Here is a 20,447-nt window from a genome sequence, read left to right on the forward strand (position 1 = left end):
TTCGAAAGTTTGTAAGTGCTTTAGTTCTCTCACCAACGAGTAGTTTATAAGTTAGGGGGGTTAGTGAGACATATTATATTCTTTGCAAGCTCTTGTGGGGCCACATAAAATGAAGTCGCGGGCCGGATTTGGCCCCCGGGCCTTGAGTTTGACACCCCTGCTTTAGATGGAGGCAGACCTGTTACAAAGTCCAGGGACATGCCCAGAATGAATAGCCGCGTTCACACCAAGTACTTTGCCGTACTCAGTGCCGGCACACAGAGCCCCGGCACTTATTACCCCAGGGCACTTAGTACAGATCGCGTTCACACCGGAATAAATTCCCTGAGGGAAGATTACGCAAATGAGCCGCTGACGTCACTTCGTCTTCTTCTGCTTTGGGTTTACTGGCAGGCCGCAAACAACTTCACTGCGTATACTGCCACCCGGAGTCCCCGGCCGGAAGTCCCCGGAGTTGGGGACTGGCTTCAGTAGAAGCTGCTGGGACTCCCAGCCTTCCGAGTAAATCGCCAGAACGCCGACACCTCCTCATCTCCACCGCTCCCATGTTTTTATTTTGTGTTGCCATAAGTTAGTCTCTCTGCGTTTGTGCGCTGGGCGAATGCTAATGCTAATAATGCTATTGCGAGGATAATAAAATGGCGGCTCTACAAAACATTTCAGAGTTTTACGGGGCATGGTTTGCAATTCGCCCAGCCAATCAAAACTGGGGCACTTTTTTCCCCCAGGAAAGTTTCATTTCTTTTCATTTCAAACCTTTATTTATCCAGGTTATATCCCATTGAGATCATTGATCTCTTTTTCAAGGGAGACCTGCTCAAGTAGGTTCCACATGAAACATTAAAAACATAGCAACAAAAGGACATCATACAGTAGCATTACAGGGATTACAATTTACATAACTATCCACATGCACAGGTACCAACAGCTTCCAATTCAGTAGCATCCAACCGAGCTTTAAAAACATTTAGTGGCACCAGATTGCTCAGTTTCCATTTTAATTGCAGACTATTCCAGGACAGTGGAGCTGCGCATCTAAATGCTATTTTCCCTAAGACAGTCCTAGCAGTTGGCACATTTAATAAAACCACAGCATGCGATCTCAGGCAGTAGCCACTTACAATTCGCCGTGAGATCAGGGAGCAGATGTAGGATGGAAGTTTCCCTAACATGGCTTTATATATAAAAATGTACCAGTGACTGAGCCTCCGTACAGTTAGTGAAGGCAAACCAGCCCTTGCATACAGGGTACAGTGATGAGTTAATGCTTTACAGTTTGTCACAAATCTCAGTGCACTGTGATACGCAGCATCTAACTTGACCAGGCAATTGGCAGGTGCATTCATATAAATCAAATCACCATAGTCCAGCACAGGTAAAAAGGTCACAGAGACTAGCCTTTTTCTGGCCTCGAGCGAGAAACAGGACTTGTTCCATCTCTCAGCAGGCACTAAAAATGGGGGTAAAAGTTCCCGAGATTAAGTGCTCTTTTTGGTGTGAACGCGACATAAGGGGTACTAACGGAACTAAACGCGAAAAGTACGGTGAAAAGTACTATTGACTATATATTCACTTCTAAAAGGGGTATATGAATAATCTTTATCCAAGCAATGATACACCTGTGAATTGGCTGTAGAAGTGTCAGAATCAATTTAGATGTTGCTGTGTCAGAGTAAATTCAGATGGAACATAGTAAAAAAATGTAAATTCTAATCTCCGCCTAAAAAAAACACATTATTTATAGTGAAAACCACCCTTGAATGAAAGGATAGTAGCCCAAAACCTTTAGGGATCCAAACCACAATATATCATAAGTACCCTGTGTCAAGATAGATGCTAATTTAGTGAAACTTGAATTTTCTTTGAATATTTTGGCACAGGAAGGTCCAGGCGGACTCACCTTTGGGTACATTTGGTTACCATCAGTGCCATTTGACCTTTCTCAGGTACCACACTGTAAAACTAATTTTATTTCATTGAAATATCACTATAGGTATTCATTCCATCCAAATACAACTGTTTTTGACCTTTTTGGTCAGCCTGACCTCTATCCCCTTTTTGGCCACATGCGTAATGGTGCGCCAGCTGCCAGTCAGACCTATGCATTATGCATGCTTGCGCAAGGCCGTATCTCTGGAACCCATTGGTCAAATTGTGTGATTGACACCTCTTTGTAACAGTTAGAGCCAATAGAATCAAGGGGCCATTCATAAATCCATGTAAACATTACCATTGTTCAGTTAGAATGACGCACACACATGTATGCCCTAAAGCGGACGCCCCGGACTGCTAACCATTATACCCGTTTATTGCCATAAATGTAATGATGGATTATCAGTGTACCAGCGTTTTTATGCCCTTGAACAGAACTTTTGATCACAAAACAGCAAAGGTAAGACGTATTTATTGTTATGGCTCTGAAACCGGAAGTTGTTTTCTTGCACTTTCCTGGCTGCTAGTTCAATGAGTTTTTGTCGTACAGTGATAAGACTTATACATATGCTTTCATATGATATGTCGTTGTGCAGATAGCACGAAGTAGAAAAGATCCTTTTTGCCAGTTATGTGCTAATGTAGCCGTTAGCTCGTTTTCGGTTTAGACTATTTAGACGCTTGGTGTTGGACTTGTGTTCAGTTTCGGTAAAAATGATTAATATCATCTGTTAGCTGAGTTTCTTCCCGTAAAGTGGGTATGCAACATTAAGCTAATAGGGGCGTAAAGCCAGCCCACATTTTAGTAATGTCGTCATGACCGCAGCAAATCTGGAATAGCTCTGTTGTACCCCCGTTTTTAGAGATGTGGGTAAGGAGGAAAAGAGAGAGGGTTGTATTTTCCGACACTTTGAGAGTCTCCTTACTACACACCGGGGACACGTATTTACGTATAATAAATCAAAAAGTGCATTTTGCCTAATAGGAGACCTTTAAAGCATGGAGACATGTCACATTAAAGGACAAAGCGATGCAATCTCATCAGTGTTTGTTTAGGTTCCTCTCCTTCTGTGCCTGTTACATCCTCTCTGCATTTAATACAAAATACCTCACTGAATGAAGCTTTAAACCAGATTCACTCATATGAAAGACAAGAAACACCTATCATTAAAAGGATAAAGAATAAAACGGGTTATACACATAATATGTTAAGGATGTTTTTTTATTGAGAGCACAGCATACTAGTGAACATATGCTCCACACAGAGATTTATGCATAGGACCCCGTAAGAGCTTTGACAAATTTCAATGGGACTCCATAATTGCTCACCAATTACTGCGTCTCATTTGATGCATTACATGTTGATGAGGGAAAACAAACAAGTCCTTTTATGGTTCACAATGGGAGGGAGTAAGAGGGCTTTAATATGGCAAATGGTTGTTTAATGTTCGCTGTGAGCAAGTCTCTCTCAATTCCTGCCAGCATATGAAGGACCTTTGTTGCTATAGGGATGGTGTGTCCATGGCAACAATGTTAAACCAGGGGACATGTCGTTAAGCAAGCGATACATAAAGTTAATAAGGTCGGGGAAATAAAGGTGATAAACTATGATCGGGGACCGGATTTAATCAGAAACGGGGGCCATGATGAGGGAAACAATAAAAGGAAAGTAAAGATATTTCTGAAATAAAGTTAATATCAGCAACTTGATGGATTCTTGAGAACCTTAAAGTACGGTTAGTCCAGTATTCGTTCTATAGCCACACTCGCAGAACCAAAAACTACAAAATAAAAACAATATACAAATACTTCTATAAAAATAAATCCTTTTGTATCTTAGTATGGGATCCTCTATCCTACTACAACTATTCATAAACCCTCTTTAAGTCTCATTAGCTACATAAAAACACCAAAGCAAATGTTCACATTTCTATTACTTCAGATTAAAAACACTTTGAAATATCAAATTAAAAAGAAAATAAGTACTTTTGGGATGTTGTTACATTGGTATCCTACAAAACGTGCAAAGATTTGGTGCAAAAAAAAAGAAAAAAAAAGCCTGAGGTAACATTGGGACTTATGGCAAAGGATTAGGGCCACGTGTGTTTACCAACATTTTTAAAAAATGTAACTGAGACTCAAGAAGTCAGAACCTTGTGAAAAATGTCAGAACAAATATCTGAAAATTCAGACTTTAAATCAGAATTCCGAAATTTCACAGAATTCTGACATTTCTTCTCTGAAATATAAGAAAAATAAATTCACTCTTGGTCAGATCTAGAAAAAATAGTCACATGTGGCCATAATCCTATTCCGTAGGGACTAATGAGGATAAAAAGCGGTTAAAACCTCTCAATTTCACAGTTTTATACAAAACAAATACTTTACGACACAAACTACTGCCTTTCAAATGAAATAGGTGACTTTTTTTTTTAAAGTACATCAGTGCTACAGGTAGCTTGTGTTGAAGTGAAAGCTAGCAAGAATCACTATTTGATCAAAGGGTCTCATCTAACTTCACCATCCGTTACATTACCAAACTTTCTGTAAGCTCTTAGCAGCCTCAACAAGAATGACCTAAAAAAGTATAGGAGAAACGCCCATTTCCAGAGATGGACAGTCTCCTCTAAGTAAAGTCATTTTTATCTCTTAAACCACATACATCCACACACATCAAATCACATGCTCTAAAAACATGAACGAGAACTCATCCCTTTCTTCCAGTGACTGAGAAGCAGTAAGTAACACATACATAAAATATTAACCAGTTGGACAACAAGAAAAATAAAATCTATCAAAATGAGATAATAATATTGCATTAGGAAACTGTGCTGAACCCAGGTAATGCCGATATGTTAATGATATGTTCTGATAAATATTGAATACAAACTGCTGGCATTAAGTGAGTTTTCTGCTGTGTTTGGGTCATTGTAAGCGTTATCATTATTTCATAGGAAAAATAACTCTGTTAAGACTAACTGTGAAAATAAACCCTATTAAAACTACTCTCAAACCAAACAGTCTAAACGCAGGCAGCTTAACATGTTTCCTGCACTAATCTCAGGACTGTGTTTTCAATTAAGAGGTGGCAGCCGGTGATTAAAAGTCCCCTTGGTGCTCAAGCTCTGTCTCGGGGATGAGATTACTGGCCATGGGAAAGAGCTGAAACACCAAGAACCGTTAGTCACTTCTAAAGCTGCTGATCATAAAAGGCTCCAGGTGGAAACACACAAACGAGGGAGCAGGTCGAGGCTGAAATCAGGCAGAAAACGTGACTCGTTCTCCTCCATCAGGCTGTGAGGTCGTCCGATGAGGCAGCGAAGTCGGAGCTGCGCAGGGCGTTGGTCTGCGCTCGTCTGCGGGCCAGTCTGGAGTTGGAAGGAGGAGAAAGCCTCATGGAGCAAACGATGCCGCCGACGTCCTCCTGCTGCTCGTCGTGCTGCGACAGCTGCCGGTTGAAGGCGATGGCTTCGGCTGCGAACTGAGTCAGGTCTTTGGTGCTGCTGTTCCTGGAGGAAGAGAGATGGGGGGGGGGAGGATGTCAGAGACAGTTCAGGTCTTCCTGTCTTTTTGCATTTACTCAAACACTCAAGACGTTTTTACACCAAACACACTGTGATTTACTGTCTGATCAAAAAATAGTAACAATAGTGTTATATGATTTTCATCTGACTGTAATTAATCTGTAGGACTTTTAAAATGCTACAATTGTGTTTAAATCAACTTATAACTCTTAAATAAAATAAAAATGTCATGTTAAATATTTGTATCTTTAACAGTCATAAGATGATAGAATACCGAGACCTACACGTAAGACAAAACATACCAAAACCCACAGAACAAAAACAGACACAGAAAAAGTATAAATATTGATATATTTTTTTCAAATAGCAGGTTTAGTCACAACGTTGCATGCCAACCATGTACGAGTAAATATTCTGTTATATTTGTTACCCCATGGTTATAAAACTTACAATCCAAACTCATTAAAAGTACCTAAAACATTTGATAACCTATCAACTGGCAGAAGGGACAGGGTTTGTTAGATTGTGTGACTTGACTTTAGAGAGTCTGTCTTACCTCTGCAGAACATGAGGAGTTGGAAGACCTCTCTCTGGTGCGTTCTGTAAATAAAGAAATGTATTAATTGACATGAAATTATTCAAAAAAGAATAGCATTTGATGAAGGACACAGTGTTCTTGTATCGGGAAACAATATTAGAATACCAAGAACAAAGCTCAGCTTATCTAGAGCACGGATGTAACATTACTCACCCCCTGCACCCAGGGGTGCTTGAGGACCTGAGCAGCACTTAGGCGCAGAGTGGCGTCCCGGACCAGCAGCTTGGATATGAGATCCTTCGCCCCCCCCCGTGATGCGGTCCCAGTCCTTGTCTGGAAACTCATACTTGCCCTGCTGGATGCTCTCAAACAGGTGACTCTGAGGAGAGAATATGACGCAACATTAGGACTGAACGATTAATCGATTTTAAATTATGCAATTATCAAATCGCAAAGCCTGTGATTTTTTTTTGTTCTTCTTGTGTGTCAGTCATCCACACCAATCAGAAGTGCTGTGCTCCACATGTACCAGTCATTGTTAACCAATCAGAAGTGGCCCATGATAGAAGGTGATAGACAGATTGATCCAATCACCTGCCAAGTATTTTTTAAATGCTTTTCCAAATGGCTTCCAATGGAGCGTTCCTAGATGGTTTGGTGAAACAAACCATCTGAGTCAGGTTAGTAATGCTCCATCACATGTTCTACATCTATTACAGGGTGAATCTTAAACTGAAGCTTGACTTTAAAAGCAACCCAACGGAAGTTTCATGTAAGTTTAGTTCTTTCACTCGTAGTTCGGGCTGCGGGGTGCTAGAGACGGGAGGACGTTGATACGACCTTCCTAGCCGGAGATATGACCGCATTTTACAATAAACTTCCGTTGGGTCGCTTAAAAACTAATATCGCAAATCGAATCGCAATATCTGTCAGAAAAATCGCAATTAGATTATTTCCCCAAATCGTGCAGCCCTACGCAACATCCTGAAAAACTGATCAGAGTTTGCTGGTTTTGTTATTCTCGTGTGGTGAAACAGAACAGCAATAAAGACCGCCATTAAAGTGCCTGCATGCAAGTGACTGTTATTTTGTATATATTGATTGTTGTGCTTTTCTTTAGGTCTTACGGACCGTCCACACAGCAGCATTAAAAAAATCTTGAAACGCTTCTGCCCATTCACTTTGAATGGGGTGACGTCACTTTGCCTCACTTTTCGCCGAAATGCATTGTGGGAAGCAGAGCGGAGATTTTCAGGATTTTGAGGATTCAAAGTTGAACAATGTTCAACTTTTGAGGCTGAGGTGGAAGCGTCAGCCAATCAAACCGCGTGTATGCTGGGAGAGACATACCGCAGGTCATTTCCTCATATTCCAAAAAATGGAGGAGAAATTAGCGGTAGGGAATCACCCGGTGCTTTATGACCAGACCTACCGGGATATAAACCGGAGGAGCCAGGCATGGAGGGAGGTGGCAGAGACAGTGGTAGGTTTTCGCCTGTTTTGGGGAGTTTATATCCAGTTTACTTCGGGCTTTTTTGCTTCGTATGTCGCGGGCGGGAGATTCATGTGATTGGTTGCTCGCAAAAAATCCTCAAGCTTCAGATACGCCCACCTCCAAGATTTTTTTAACGCTGCTGTGTAGACGTACCGTTAGTGTGTGCATAAGTATAAATGTGTCTTTTTGATTGTGTGTATATATATATATATGCAGGTATATGCAGGTATATACATATTTGCATACATATTCTTTTATATATATTTGTTTTTGTATTCAGGATTGTGGGAAACGGTATTTCGATCCCTCCGTCTGTACACACAAACTGATTGACAATAAAGTTGACTTTGAAGTGGTGGTGACTAAATACTGAAGAGAACTAAAACCCAGAATGAAGTTCTTATCATGTGATACCCATATGCAGTCATGTTGACTATCACCAGCAAAGTGTTGGGCAACACAGCAACACTGCAGCGTGCAGATATTATTTATAGCGGATACACTATCTTGTTGCTAACTATATCATATGCATAGTGCAACCCATGCATAAAACGTTTCTAGAAGCCAAGGGGATCTTAAGGTCTGCTTTTTGTGTGACTCACAGTTCAAAACCCACATAGTTTCATCCCACAGGCCATAAGACTGTGAAACGCCTGCACTTTTGAAAAAACATCCATAACATTCATCTGTTTGCAACTTACAAATGATTTATCTAATATATCATATTCCAATTACTTGCATGTAGACTCTCCTTGCACTATTTCTATTCTATTTTATTTGTATTTACTTGCACTATTTTATCTGTTTTATTGTGTTGCACTGTTGGAGGAGCCTGTGACCTAAGATTTGCATTGATATATCTACACTGTAGCTATGTACACATGACAATAAAAGCCTTGAAACTAGAAATTCAGTTTCCTATCATATAAGACTTCGGTGGCCAGTTGCCTCCATCAGAAGTGAGTGGTAGGAGTGTCACATGTCAGTGTGTAGGGAGGCCATGCGTACCTGGCAGGTTCTGCAGGTTTCCCCCCCGGTCCCAGCCACAGTCTGAGCCGCAGTGTCCTGTGAAGGGGGGGGCTGCCGCTCAGCAGGATGTAGAGGATGACCCCGAGGCTCCAGAGGTCGCAGCGTTTGTCGTAGAAAGAGGCCTCGTCGGTGAACACCTCCACGACTTCTGGAGCCATGTACTCTGCCGAGCCACACTGAGGGAGGAAAGAAGTAAAGATCTTTACTCTGGCTTCCTGTCCAATGAACGGACTTCAAAATACTGCTGCTGGTTTCATAAAGCATTGAATGGTTTATGCTACATTATGAACCATCAAGAACCCTCAGGTCTTCTGGGTCTTCTTTTATCCCAGAGTTAAAATATAAACATGGAGAATCATCGGTGAGTTATTGTGCTCCATATATCTGGACTAAACTATCAGAAAACGGCTTAAACTCTTACTTCTTTTAGATCAACGCTGAAGACTTTTTCCTTTTTGTTGCTGTGTCTCATTACATCAAATAACTATTCATATCCTACACTGCACTGTTGCTTTTATTCTTGTCTTATTCTTATTCAACCCATTTTAATTGTGTTATCACTTGGCTTTTAATTACTGTTTTTAGATGTCATTTCTTAAAATGTTTTTGTAAAGCTATTTGAGTTCATTGTATTTGAAATATATGTGTGTGTGCGTGTGTGCGTGTGTGTGTGCGTGCGTGTGCGTGTGCGTGTGCGTGTGTGTGTGTGTGTGTGTGTGTGTGTGTGTGTGTGTGTGTGTGTGTGTGTGTGCTATGAATTAAAAAACTAGACTGTTACCGGGGTGGTGAGCTCTGGAGTGGTGATGGGGGTACAGGCACTGCTGAGCTTCACTCCACTCCCCAAGTCAAAATCACAGATCTTTACTGGGGACACCTGAGGAAAAAAACATGATAATCTTATTCCTCTAGCAACAACTCATGTCCTTCTGATAGCTGCCTGTCATTTAAAAAAGCCACTTACTCGATCGGTGTATTCACAAAGGATGTTCTCTAGCTTAAGGTCTCTATGGGCAATGCCTGCAGAAAAGAACATTGTTACCATGACAAAATGAAAAATAGAAGTCTGCAGCTTGTCTCTTTGGACTTTCACAGGAAAGCTGATTGGATGTCGGCAAACCTTTAGTGTGTAGGAAGTCCAGAGCTAGGGCAATGTCCCTGACGACCTTACTGGCCTCCAGCTCGTCAAAGTACTTCCTGTTCTGGATGTGTGTCAGAATGGAGCCTTAATGGAGAGAAGACAAGCCGTGTGTTTGTAATAAATCATAAGAGCCCAGAGTACACAGATGTAATTGTTGAGCTATTTATTTACACTTACCACCACACAGCTTTTCAAACACCAAATAAAAGCAGGAGTTGTCCTCGAAGAACTGGATCAATTCCAAAATGTTTCTGAATCAAGATATTTACAAATATTAGAATATGTTTCATTCTATGTTGTTTTGTAATGTAGGTTAAAAATATATACAAAATGCACTCACTTGTTTCCTTGACACTGGTAGAGAGTCTCCACTTCTCTAAAGACTCTGCTGCGACTGTGCCCTGCACTCTTTTCTATAATCTTTGAAACACAAAACAAAACATTACTTTTTTTTTTTAAAGTCTTAGCATAAACCCAGGCATGATTTACTTTATCTATGCTATACTCTACTGTGTCATACTATGCTATTTTGTCATACTGTCTTTCCACATTAATAACTATATTATATATTTCAATTTTTCTATATAGATTTAAACAAAACAAACTTTATTAACTTAAAGGTGGGGTATGTAAGTTTGAGAAACCGGCTCGAGATACACTTTTTGTTATATTCCATGGAATGCTCTTAACATCCCGATAGCAATGAATATCTTAAGTGCTTTGACAAAAAATCCATTAAAAAATGTCATCTGTGGAAGCCGTAGTACTGTAAAAAGCACGACCAATCATTTTAGCCGGCCCGGCTAAAATAACTGGATGGCCTACCTGCCTGTCAGCCTTCCATCTGTGCACAAACTTATCTCGTGCCCTCATTGGTCATGTGCGCGTTCGTGTGTGTTGGAGGAGGGGCTCTGTAAGGAAGTGGCAGATTTGTTCCGGCTGTGTATTTTCAAATTCTAGCGCCCTCGAGCTGGTTTCTCCAAAATTACCTACCCCACCTTTAATCACCAATAAGGTTTTAACTGAATACGGCCATTCAGCTGTTTCAGCGTCATTTGACTCCCTTAAACTCGGAACGCCCTGAACTCGAGCCGAGGGCGTCCAAAAAAATTAATAATTCGAGAGAAGATCAAGTTTTTATCGCTTGAAATGACGAAAAGGAAAAAGGACAGGGACATCCCTCTGTTGGAGGGACAAAGGAGTCTGGTGGGATTATTTTCGCCGCCAGCAAAGAGTGTTCCTGTGACGGAAAGTGTACTGCCGGCGAGCCTTGACGGGGGGTGCTAGTGGAGCACGCGCGTGAACTGCGAGCGCCGGAGCCTCGCAGCGGCGAAACTGAGGCTCCGTGGTAAACTGTGGTAAAATGAAGAGCCGCTTAGGAGCCGAAAGAGCCGGCTCTTCTTAGTGAGCCGAGCCAAATGATCCGGAATTCCCATCACTAATACGTAGTGATGGGGTGGACGCCCTCTCAGCCCTGGTCTGGCGGAAACACTGCGGTCATTGCTGTGGTATGAAAGGTTATAGTACCAAGAACATTTGCCTATTTTAGGTATTGAAAGGTAACAACACAGGCTTATCTAATCTTATTATTTACTTAACATATTCCTTAACAAGAGATTCTGTGTGTAGGTTGCCAGAATTTGATAAAGGTTGTGTTATTATGGAAGAGCAGGACACATCCATAACACAATAAAAACACAGGACAACAAAAACAGAAAGAGCATACAAAGAGCCGTCTAAGAATTTTCGAAATCCTAAAAAGGGAAAAAAAAAATGTCTGACTTTGTTACAAACAGAATATTCTCACTCACCTTCACAGCAAACTCATGTCCATTCTGCAGACTTATGCATCCCTGAACTTTAGCAAAAGCCCCCCGACCGAGCACCTCATCTGTCAGTTTGTAGAGATCTGAAGAAAGAGTCACATATAAGACTGCAGAAGGAGTTTGTGTTATGTTTTTTTGTACGTGTTACAATATTATCAGCTTCATTACCCTCAAAAGTGCCTGTGGAGCTGTCTGTCGCTCTGGTTCTTTTCTTCTTCTTTCTTTTAGCTGCATCTGGGATATTCACCGGCTGGCTTTTCTCAATTTCTGTAGCAACACAAAAGAAGTGCATGCAAATGAGTAAAAACAGCACCGACTTTGCCAGTGGGTTACTGTATGCACCATTCGTTTCAGTAGTTCCAGAGCTGTTCTGAACCATAGCGCTGTCATACCTGCTGGGCCCTGGGAGAGGGGCTGTCTCTGCTCTGAAACGACCCCGTTCTCCTGAGCTGCCTCACAGCTCTGCCCCACTTGGCCCACAGCCAGGGAGTTACCCTGAAACACAGAGAAGAGGCCGCATGATAGGGGGGAGAGAGGGAGGGGAAAGTGAGAGTGAAGCCAGAGAGATCCATGGTGGTACAGTGGAGAAAACACACAAAGAAATACATTATTCTCTGACTGTTTTCACTGTTAAACTTTGAAAACGTTTTCCACTAACACATCTTCTCTGACAAAAGTGACATACTGTCATTATCGGAAAAATAACTACTATTCCAACTATCTAATCTTATCTTTTCACCTGTGGCAACCTGCCAACACAGTGAGCTGTTGAGAATACAGGAAGACACATGCCTTATCTCACCCTGGATATGACCGAGTGCATGACTCATAGAGAATTATGAAACTTCAATATTTCGGTAAAGTTGATAACCTTGATAACCTTGTGTGTAAAAAGACTTCCTGGAAACTTGATAGTTTCCATCACATGTTGGAGGAAGTTAAATGTTGAGAAAGCACTAGTGTTCAAAGCTGAAAGTGTCTTACCTGGAGAGAGTGCTGGAAGGTTTGCAACTCTGTCATCATGCTGTGCCTCACCATGTCTGCCAACTGAGAGCACATCACAAACACTGAGTTAGTCTGGAACAGCCTACATCAGAAGAGACAAAGATATTTAGTGTACACGATGAAAAAAGTAGTTTAAAACTGGTGGGAAGTCAGAGAATTTGATCAATGAAAAGGAAAAAAACGGTTTCCCCTTTCTGTTAAAATGTTGTTTTGGTTTGTTCGAGGTTAGACAATAACATAATAAAGTTAATGTAGATTAGCTTTAGCTTTCTAACAAGTAAAATATATGCATTAGTCTTCTGTTCGCTTTTTTAAATTTTATATCCTACGTGATAAAAGCTAGAAGTAATAGGACTTACATATTTCGCTTACTGTTTATGTCCTAAAATTCGGTAATGTTAGTTATCAAGTGTTTACCGACAGCCAGCAATGCAGCCACGTTGTTAACCTCCTTAACATTAGCACTGTTGTTACTCATATAGACACCCTTAACAAGAGAAAACAATGCGTCCAACATTAACAATACCATCATGTAAGCTAGAGTTAGCGTATACCGCTGACTCTTTGTTTAACCCGGTGTTATTGTCATTAGCTGGGGATAGCTAGTAGGTGCTAAGCTAGGTTTTCTATACAATTTACGCTAATTCAATAGTTTGTAATTTTTAAAAAACAGTGAAGTTTTAGTTAAAACGAAAACATACATGCTATAAAACCCTCCTCACCTGCCCTCTGTGTCCAAACCAGCCGAATCCCGCCTGTCAAAGCGTCTCACAGCTGATGTAAGCATCCATCGCTAGCTGACATCCATCAAACACACAGCAGTGACGCGCAGGACGGGAAATAACACCAGCAGATGTATTCCCCGCCCCTTTCTGAAGATCCGCTTCTCTCATTGGTGGACAATACTTCTACGTCACCTCGCTTGACTGCCCGCCGCACCCCAATCCACGTACGAGTTCTTTTAATACATCAGTGACGTAATGGGGATTTTGTGTGCATGATGTGGCATTTATTTACAAATGCGGTTTGGCAGGTCAGCAGTATTTAGGAATTACGACTCATGGCACAAACCCACAACCTTTCATCATTATTATGTTTTTATAGTTTATACTTGTCTTCACTTATGTGGTATATTCTTGGTTTAAACCAGAATATAGACCTAGAACTAAACCGTTAAAGAAAGTATCTTATTGTAAGTCGCTTTGGATAAAAGCGTCAGCTAATATAATGTAATGTAATGTATGAGAATACATTTCCTTTTGATATAATTTCAATTTCGTAGTTGACTGATGATGACAGGCTAAAAACTAAATCTTAACTCAATGATTTGTACACATTTTTGTGGTGCGGTTAAAAAAAAAACACACACATTTTCAAAACCTTTTACTGTTTTTAGGCTGCTTTATGTTCAAAGTATTTAAAAGACATCACATAAAATACAAACATTCATTCAACAAAACAAGATCCAACACTGTATTTAAAAAGGCGAAACATTAACATACATGCACAGGACGGAAACAAAATTAGTACATGAAATGTATTATAAACCAAAACACAAAGTCCTAAAATAATGTCATCAAACACCACATTACTGTAAGTAAAAATCTCTTGGTACAAGGCCACCATGTGAAGAAGTGTGGTATTAAGTTGATACTCTGAGTAGCTTAAAAACTACTCATACAACTTTATGTAAAATTGTTCATTGTTTAGAGATTTTTTGATGCAGACGATTTCTAACGGGGCTCAGATAACGTGCAAATGTAAACTCATTTTGTCCATTTGGTTTTATTTAGTTGCATATCTTCTCTGTCATCTCCTTCTGAAAAGAAAAGAAAAGAAAAGGACATGTTTACACATCACATTAATACTGTACAATATAAGATCAATGATTGTTATGAAGTTCAATATACTCTTTTAATTAACATTATTAGTTATTGTGATTGCAACAACTGCAGAGCTGCATTACAGTACGTGCTACAGACGGATAAAACAGAGTATTACCATTAAATATTTTCTGTAGTAGTGTGGTACATCAATTTCTCATCCCTGTTTCCCTCTGAGATGGAATTACACAGCCCACGCTCCATAATGACGATAACTGAAGCCTTTTATTGAAGCTTAGAGCACAATGCTTTATTTGCTCATTTGTGATGGAGGTAGATTTGTGGACAAAAGGAAACCAATAATAAAACCTCATTACATGACTGCACAAAGTCAGCTACTTTTCTTTTAAGACATTTTGCTTCAAATAAAAACATTTGCTATAAAGTAGGTCATATTTTTCATTAAGAAAAATCTGAAAACAATCAGTTTCAAATGCAAAATTACTGTAATCCAAGAAGAGGAAGTCTATGTGTTTCAGACCAAAACATTTCGTTTGTTTTCCTTTTGCCCGCATGTGCACAAGCTGGGGAAACACACTGAGATTAGGATAAATCTAAACATCATCCAACAAGCTGCACATTAATTGATCAATGGCAAGGTGGCCGGTGACACTGACAGCCCTCCCAACTTGAATCATCCATCTGATCCTCTTTCTGCTGCTCCCTGTCGTCACCCTCACACATTATAATAAGGTTGCTCTTTTGTCTCACCAGCGGCTCCAGTTCAGAGTGATCAATGAGGTTGAACTCTGAGATGAAGTAGTAGTAGTGCTTGTAGCAGGTATTGATGTGGGCCTCTGCGCCCATGCTGCAGATGCTGTCAAAGTGATGGATGTAAACATGCACAAACACCCGGAAGAGACGGCTCAGGATCTTCTTGCACACCTGCTGGAAGTTCTTTGGGAAAGGTACACCTGTTGTGAAGAAAGGAGAGATGTGTTACACACTTGAGAGATTGTTTAATTGAATGTAAATCAAACATGTCATCGATTTCTACACCATTAAGTTAAAATGTAGCAGATGTTATATTCTGTAAGTAATGTGATTTCCCTTCAACAGTTACAGCATCAGTCATTGAGTGCTATAGGCAGTGTCTTAATGAAATCTGATTTTCATGGACAATGTATTCATGTGACAAAAAGTTATCCTGACACAGCCTATTTTCCATTACTGGTTCGATAGAAGTGGATATAAAAGAAAACAGATAGAACCTGTATTTTATACTCACCTTTTTTGATATAAAATGTATAATTACAGATTTGTCACTTGCTTGACGCCAGTTACTCCTACAGTACAGGTGCCATAGAGTGTCATAGAAAACTGATAAAAGCCTCTTTTAGCTGAAACACTCTTTTACATTAATGGTTATTTAATGTAGAGCCATTGTACTTCTGCAGTTATTTGACAAAAAAGAGATTATTATTTGGTTGAAAAAAAATAAACTAACAAAAAGACAAAATGTGTTTTCGAGGAAAAGTAACACGATATGATGACGAATTTGTGTCAGTGGATCATTTTCAAATGTTGTGCAAAACCTGGAGAAAATTCTTTCTGAATGGTTACAACATGGTTACAATGGTGACTTTTTTTATTGGGAAAAAAGTCTATTTGTTGCCCCTTCATGTGGTTGAAAAGAAAGGCACCATGCCTAAAATAACACATTTAAGGATCACTTTGTAGGATTGATGTGTCATGAAGCGACTTAAACCACTATGTTTTCTGAACAGTGAAAAACTCAAACAAATCCTTTAAGTTATCGCACCTATAGAAGGGCTGTGTGGTTTGCCAGACAAAAACAGTTTGGTAGCCATTGTTCTGTTTCTCTATCCACTCATTTTCTGTCCCTATTTATCCCTGCTGAGGCTCATGAATTGTGCACATACATGTACACACTGGGTAAATTCTAGGGAAACACCCTTTTAAAATTGCGCATATAGCATAGCCATTTAGAGAGTTGGGCAATTTTGACTTATTCTTTTGACTTGATTTCTGGTCTATTGACAGTAGTGGAAACCAGAACTCCCTGAGGAAAGTCGTGTAAACTCCATGCAGAGACCTTTCTGATTCTCTCCTCCATTATGCTAATTGTCAAATCTGGTGCTGAGATAAAATACCACCTGAAGCGCACATGCAATCTCCTCTAAATGTCAAGCTCATTGTTTAATTAACCTCTGCTTGAACTCGTCGTCCCATGTGAGATGTTAATGAAGGGGAACAGCATTGATGCAGTGCCGGCAGCAATCAGTCATGTATTATGTTACACACTCAATAATAGCCTTCATTTGTAGACTCCTCACACACCTACTCTGGTGGGGAAGATGTCTTCATTATTGATGAGCGACTCTATCCAGTCCATCAGCAGGTTCATGTACTTGAGCGCGGGCAGCTTGGTGGGTTTCTTGTAGTCGCCACCGTCCTGCCACCTGTACTCGTACCTCAGCCCGCCAGACATGATGGGACACGTGCGCTCGGAGCAGTATTCGCTCACCGTGCCATAGATCAGGTTGATCCTGTTGAAGAAATCCACCACATGAACTGCGACCCAGTCGCTGATGTTCTCTCCCTCTGGCAGCTGGACCACTTTCCTCAGGTCTAAGCCGGACTTGAGCGAGGCCTGGGCCTTCTTGTGGAGTTCAAAGCGCTGGGTGCCCGGTTCAAACCTCTTCCTGGGCCTGAATGTCTTGTCTTTGCTGAACACTTGTCCAAGGCACAACGCCATTGACTCCCCTCAGATAAGGGGAGAATGAGCTCTCCAGAATAACAAGCAGTTTTTGAGGATAAAGAGGGACCTTCCTGAGAGATGGAAACCAGACTCGGAAATCAGGTCACGGGAGGTCAGCGTCTGTCATGTAAAGATTGCAGGGAGCAGTTGTTTGCTGTGAAGAAGAAGAACAACATAAGAAGTCAGAGGCCTTTTAATTTCCTGTCAATCCAGTGCTTCAGGTCAGAGTGACCACAAATGGCAGATGACCGAAACAACCAAGGTCTAACAACAAAGCAAACATATCATTGTCAGATTGTTTTCAAAGAGGCCAAACAAACCGTGAAGTAAGTGTGACATCATACATTTTCCAAACATTTGCAAGTGATCATTGAGAGATGACTCATACTGTATGCTGCAGCACAAAACACTGTGACCCATCTCAAATGTGCAATTATTGCATCCACTGCTCGGTGTGACCAAGAAGACTTTCAATGGCATCCATGGAAAAAAATAGCAACAGTTTCAATCGGATGTTGTAAAATCTCAGGTCACTAAGGTCAAGCATAATTTAGAAAATGAATGGCATGCTGCGACAACCATTTCTAAAGAGCAGCATGAGAGAAAAGAGTCCACAGTTAATGCTCTGCTCAGACACAGATCATGACAGATGAAAATAAAGAAACTTGAGGTTTGCTGTGTGACAACTAATGGAAAGCACAGTGTCGGTTCCCCGTTTTGGAAACTAGTTTTGGTATTAAAAAGACACCCAAAATATTATTGAAAAGTGATTTAGTTTTTTTCCAATAGCTATTTACCATCTGGCTGATGATCAGGGGCGCCGTAAGGGGGTGGAAAGTTAGGACGATTCTAAGGGCCCGTGACTGACAAACTATTTTAGAACATTAAGAAAAAAATGTTTAAGTAACCAATGTGATTATCTTTTCATGGCAGCGCCCCTGCAGATGATACACATGGTTTGGGAGCATGCCCTCACTAAATATTATGTAATTCACAGCCTGTATTGTTATGATTGTAAAAGATAATGTTTGAATATAGATTAGTATAGGAAAATAAGGTGGGCGGTTTTTTAGTAATACATTCAGGGTCAAAGGGTTACATTTAATTGTTTTACACTCCACTCAGTTGTTTGTTTCCATTCGGTTATTTAGAACTGTTTCATATTTTTCACCACATAATTGACACCACAGTCACATTCAAGTGACTGTGGTTGCAACATGATACTATATCCGCATTTGTGTCCTACTTTTTTCTGCTGCCGGTCTCAGTGTTTCCTGTGGCTGTTTCTCTGTGACTGAGATAAGCAGAAGTTTCTGTCTCTGCTTCAGTGATAGACTTAGCAGCACTGACACTCGGGTTTGTTGTGAATTTCTTTTGACCTCAGTTCAGACAACCCAAACTCCACAAACTCCTCACATGTCAAGCTTATGGTTTTAATTGGTTAAAGGTTCATTTGTTGGTATTGCAAAAGAGTTGTGCAATGAAAAGTCCCTTTGTGCTTCGAAGAGAAAACAAAAGCAAAAGTGTCCTGTGACCATTGGGCTCTGGTTACTCTTATTATTTGAAGAAAATAGCAGTGATTTGAAAAGCAAGCAGCATTTGATATTTGAGTAGAGTACTTTTCTTTCCACTAGCTTTCACAGTGTGTCTGATCTCAGTTGAATACTCACCACTGGGGGAGCATGAATACGTGGTCATGAGATAGCTCTTAATGTGTGCATAACAAAAGAGCTTGAGGAGAGATCTTAGTTACAGTGTCATTCAGCACTCCTTTCAGGGAGGCACAGTTTCAGACAGAAAATTAAACCTGGACACTTTTTGTACTGAACACATTATAGGTTTGTACAAAAAGTGACAGCATGAGTGACTTCTTTTGATCACTTTACGTATCTCCCTCCCTGCATACCTCAACAGCCTGTGACTGAAGCATGTCTGATCACGCACTGTTGACATACTTTCCTGAGTTTTTCAGGATTTTGCTCCAGCAGACACAACTCAATCCCTCTCAAGAAACAGAAATGCAAATGAGAAAGAAGAGAAAGTTACAAGTAAGCAGAAACAAAGGAAGAGGCGGATCAAAAACAATAGAGAATGGAAAAAGCTGTCTGCACTGTACCTGGCTTCAATCCTACATCGGAGGAATGTGGTGGGAAGTTCAGGGAGGATTCAGGCGTCGGAGCCCTGGACTTTAGACTCCCTGCAGGACAGCTCCAGCTGATCTGCCCCCTTCGAGCTCCTCTGGATCCTCTCCCTCTCCAGACCGAGCGGCTCCAACTTCACTCACAGACAAGAGAGAAAAAGTTGTTTGGCTTCTCTTCCTGCAGATGATGTCACATCCTGACTTTGCCTTCTGGGCTCTGTCCGCCTGTGTGGGGGTGTGTGTGTTGAGGACCTATAAATTGAAAGAGTAGAAGGGCTGGAAAAGCCCCCCAACTCAGCCCCTCCTGTTTTTCCATTTCTTTTCTTTCCTTCTCATCCTGTAGACGAAGACAGCCAGTCCCATTGAAGGACAGCCCTCTGTTAAAGGTCCTGAGAAAACCACCCCTCCTCTGAAGCCACATATAGGACCGAAGGAGAGGAATGATCCCACAAATATTTCTGGATGTTTGGCAGTCGATGCTGCTCTTTTTTTGTGAACTCTCAATAACATGTCATTTACATTCTTGGCCTTTTTAAAGATATTTTCAAGAACTTAAAAAACTCTTGTCTCCGAAATGCATAATCCAAAAATACATTCAAATCATGAGCAAAACCTGCATGTTTGACTCAAATTGGTGTATCTCCTGTTGCCCTGGGGGGTTAGTGTTCAAATGAAAGCTGCCCTGAATGTTCCCTCTGTCTTAAAGGTGAATAGATGCCATAACAATGAAGAGGGTGTCTGTTTCTCTGCTGTGTAAATGTACCACAACCTGCAAAAAGAAGCTGTCTAGCCCTGTTTGTTTTTTGACCTTTCAGGTGTTGTTGTAGGGCAACACACTCTCACTCCCTAAGCGTCCAGGAGCGACGCTTGGTCAGGGTCCCGTGGCGTCCAGTTGTGACGCGCCGAGGCTCCTTCAGCTTCATAAACGGACGCAAAGAGCTTTCAACTGATTGCAATGTATTCCCATCGGCGGCGGTATTTGTAGGGAGCCTCTGGAGCAGAAATGAAAGAGTTTTAAAAATGTTTACGTTTTGGTAAGTTTTTAGGGAAATGTTGTAATATTGCAACGTTGGCCTTAGGTGGGAGCAGAATTTCTGTATTTCTACTCACATTGTCTGAATAAATATATTGAACAACTACTGTAAGGGTTCATTTGCAGGATTGATTGCTTACTTAGCCCTATATCAGTATAGCATGAATAATAATCACACATCA

General features: G+C 40.8%; 2 protein-coding genes across 2 annotated transcripts; both read right to left on the minus strand.

The window, feature by feature from the left end:
* Positions 1-3,136: 3,136 nt before the first annotated feature.
* mknk1 (MAPK interacting serine/threonine kinase 1) lies at positions 3,137-13,294 on the minus strand. Its single transcript, XM_034146347.1, is given in 17 exon segments — positions 3,137-5,441; positions 6,013-6,056; positions 6,208-6,303; positions 6,305-6,373; positions 8,498-8,521; positions 8,523-8,567; positions 8,569-8,694; positions 9,297-9,392; positions 9,480-9,535; positions 9,636-9,740; positions 9,834-9,907; positions 9,997-10,076; positions 11,468-11,565; positions 11,651-11,749; positions 11,875-11,977; positions 12,467-12,569; positions 13,210-13,294. Coding segments are annotated over 17 exon segments (1,503 nt in total). The 5' UTR covers positions 13,275-13,294; the 3' UTR covers positions 3,137-5,221.
* Positions 13,295-13,871: 577 nt separating this feature from the next.
* mob3c (MOB kinase activator 3C) lies at positions 13,872-19,634 on the minus strand. The gene is made up of 4 exons (XM_034146378.1): positions 19,209-19,634; positions 16,672-17,246; positions 15,082-15,284; positions 13,872-14,306 (listed from the first exon to the last, which is right to left on the minus strand). Exons 2-4 carry the CDS (start codon positions 17,087-17,089, stop codon positions 14,277-14,279), a joined length of 651 nt encoding a protein of 216 aa, XP_034002269.1. The 5' UTR covers positions 17,090-17,246; positions 19,209-19,634; the 3' UTR covers positions 13,872-14,276.
* Between the last annotated feature and the right edge of the window lie 813 nt (positions 19,635-20,447).

The sequence above is a fragment of the Trematomus bernacchii genome, unplaced genomic scaffold (genome assembly GCF_902827165.1).
Source record: "Trematomus bernacchii unplaced genomic scaffold, fTreBer1.1, whole genome shotgun sequence".
Taxonomy (NCBI): Eukaryota; Metazoa; Chordata; class Actinopteri; order Perciformes; family Nototheniidae; genus Trematomus; species Trematomus bernacchii.

Bases quoted from the DNA above. Each gene is read 5' to 3' on its own strand.
- mob3c (XM_034146378.1), bottom strand. From the start codon at position 17,089: ATGGCGTTGTGCCTTGGACAAGTGTTCAGCAAAGACAAGACATTCAGG. The intron at 15,285-16,671 runs GTGTGTGAGGAG...TCTTCACAACAG, and splicing joins CATCTTCCCCACCAGAGTAG to GTGTACCTTTCCCAAAGAAC. The intron at 14,307-15,081 runs GTGAGACAAAAG...TTTTCTTTTCAG, and splicing joins ACTCTGAACTGGAGCCGCTG to AAGGAGATGACAGAGAAGAT.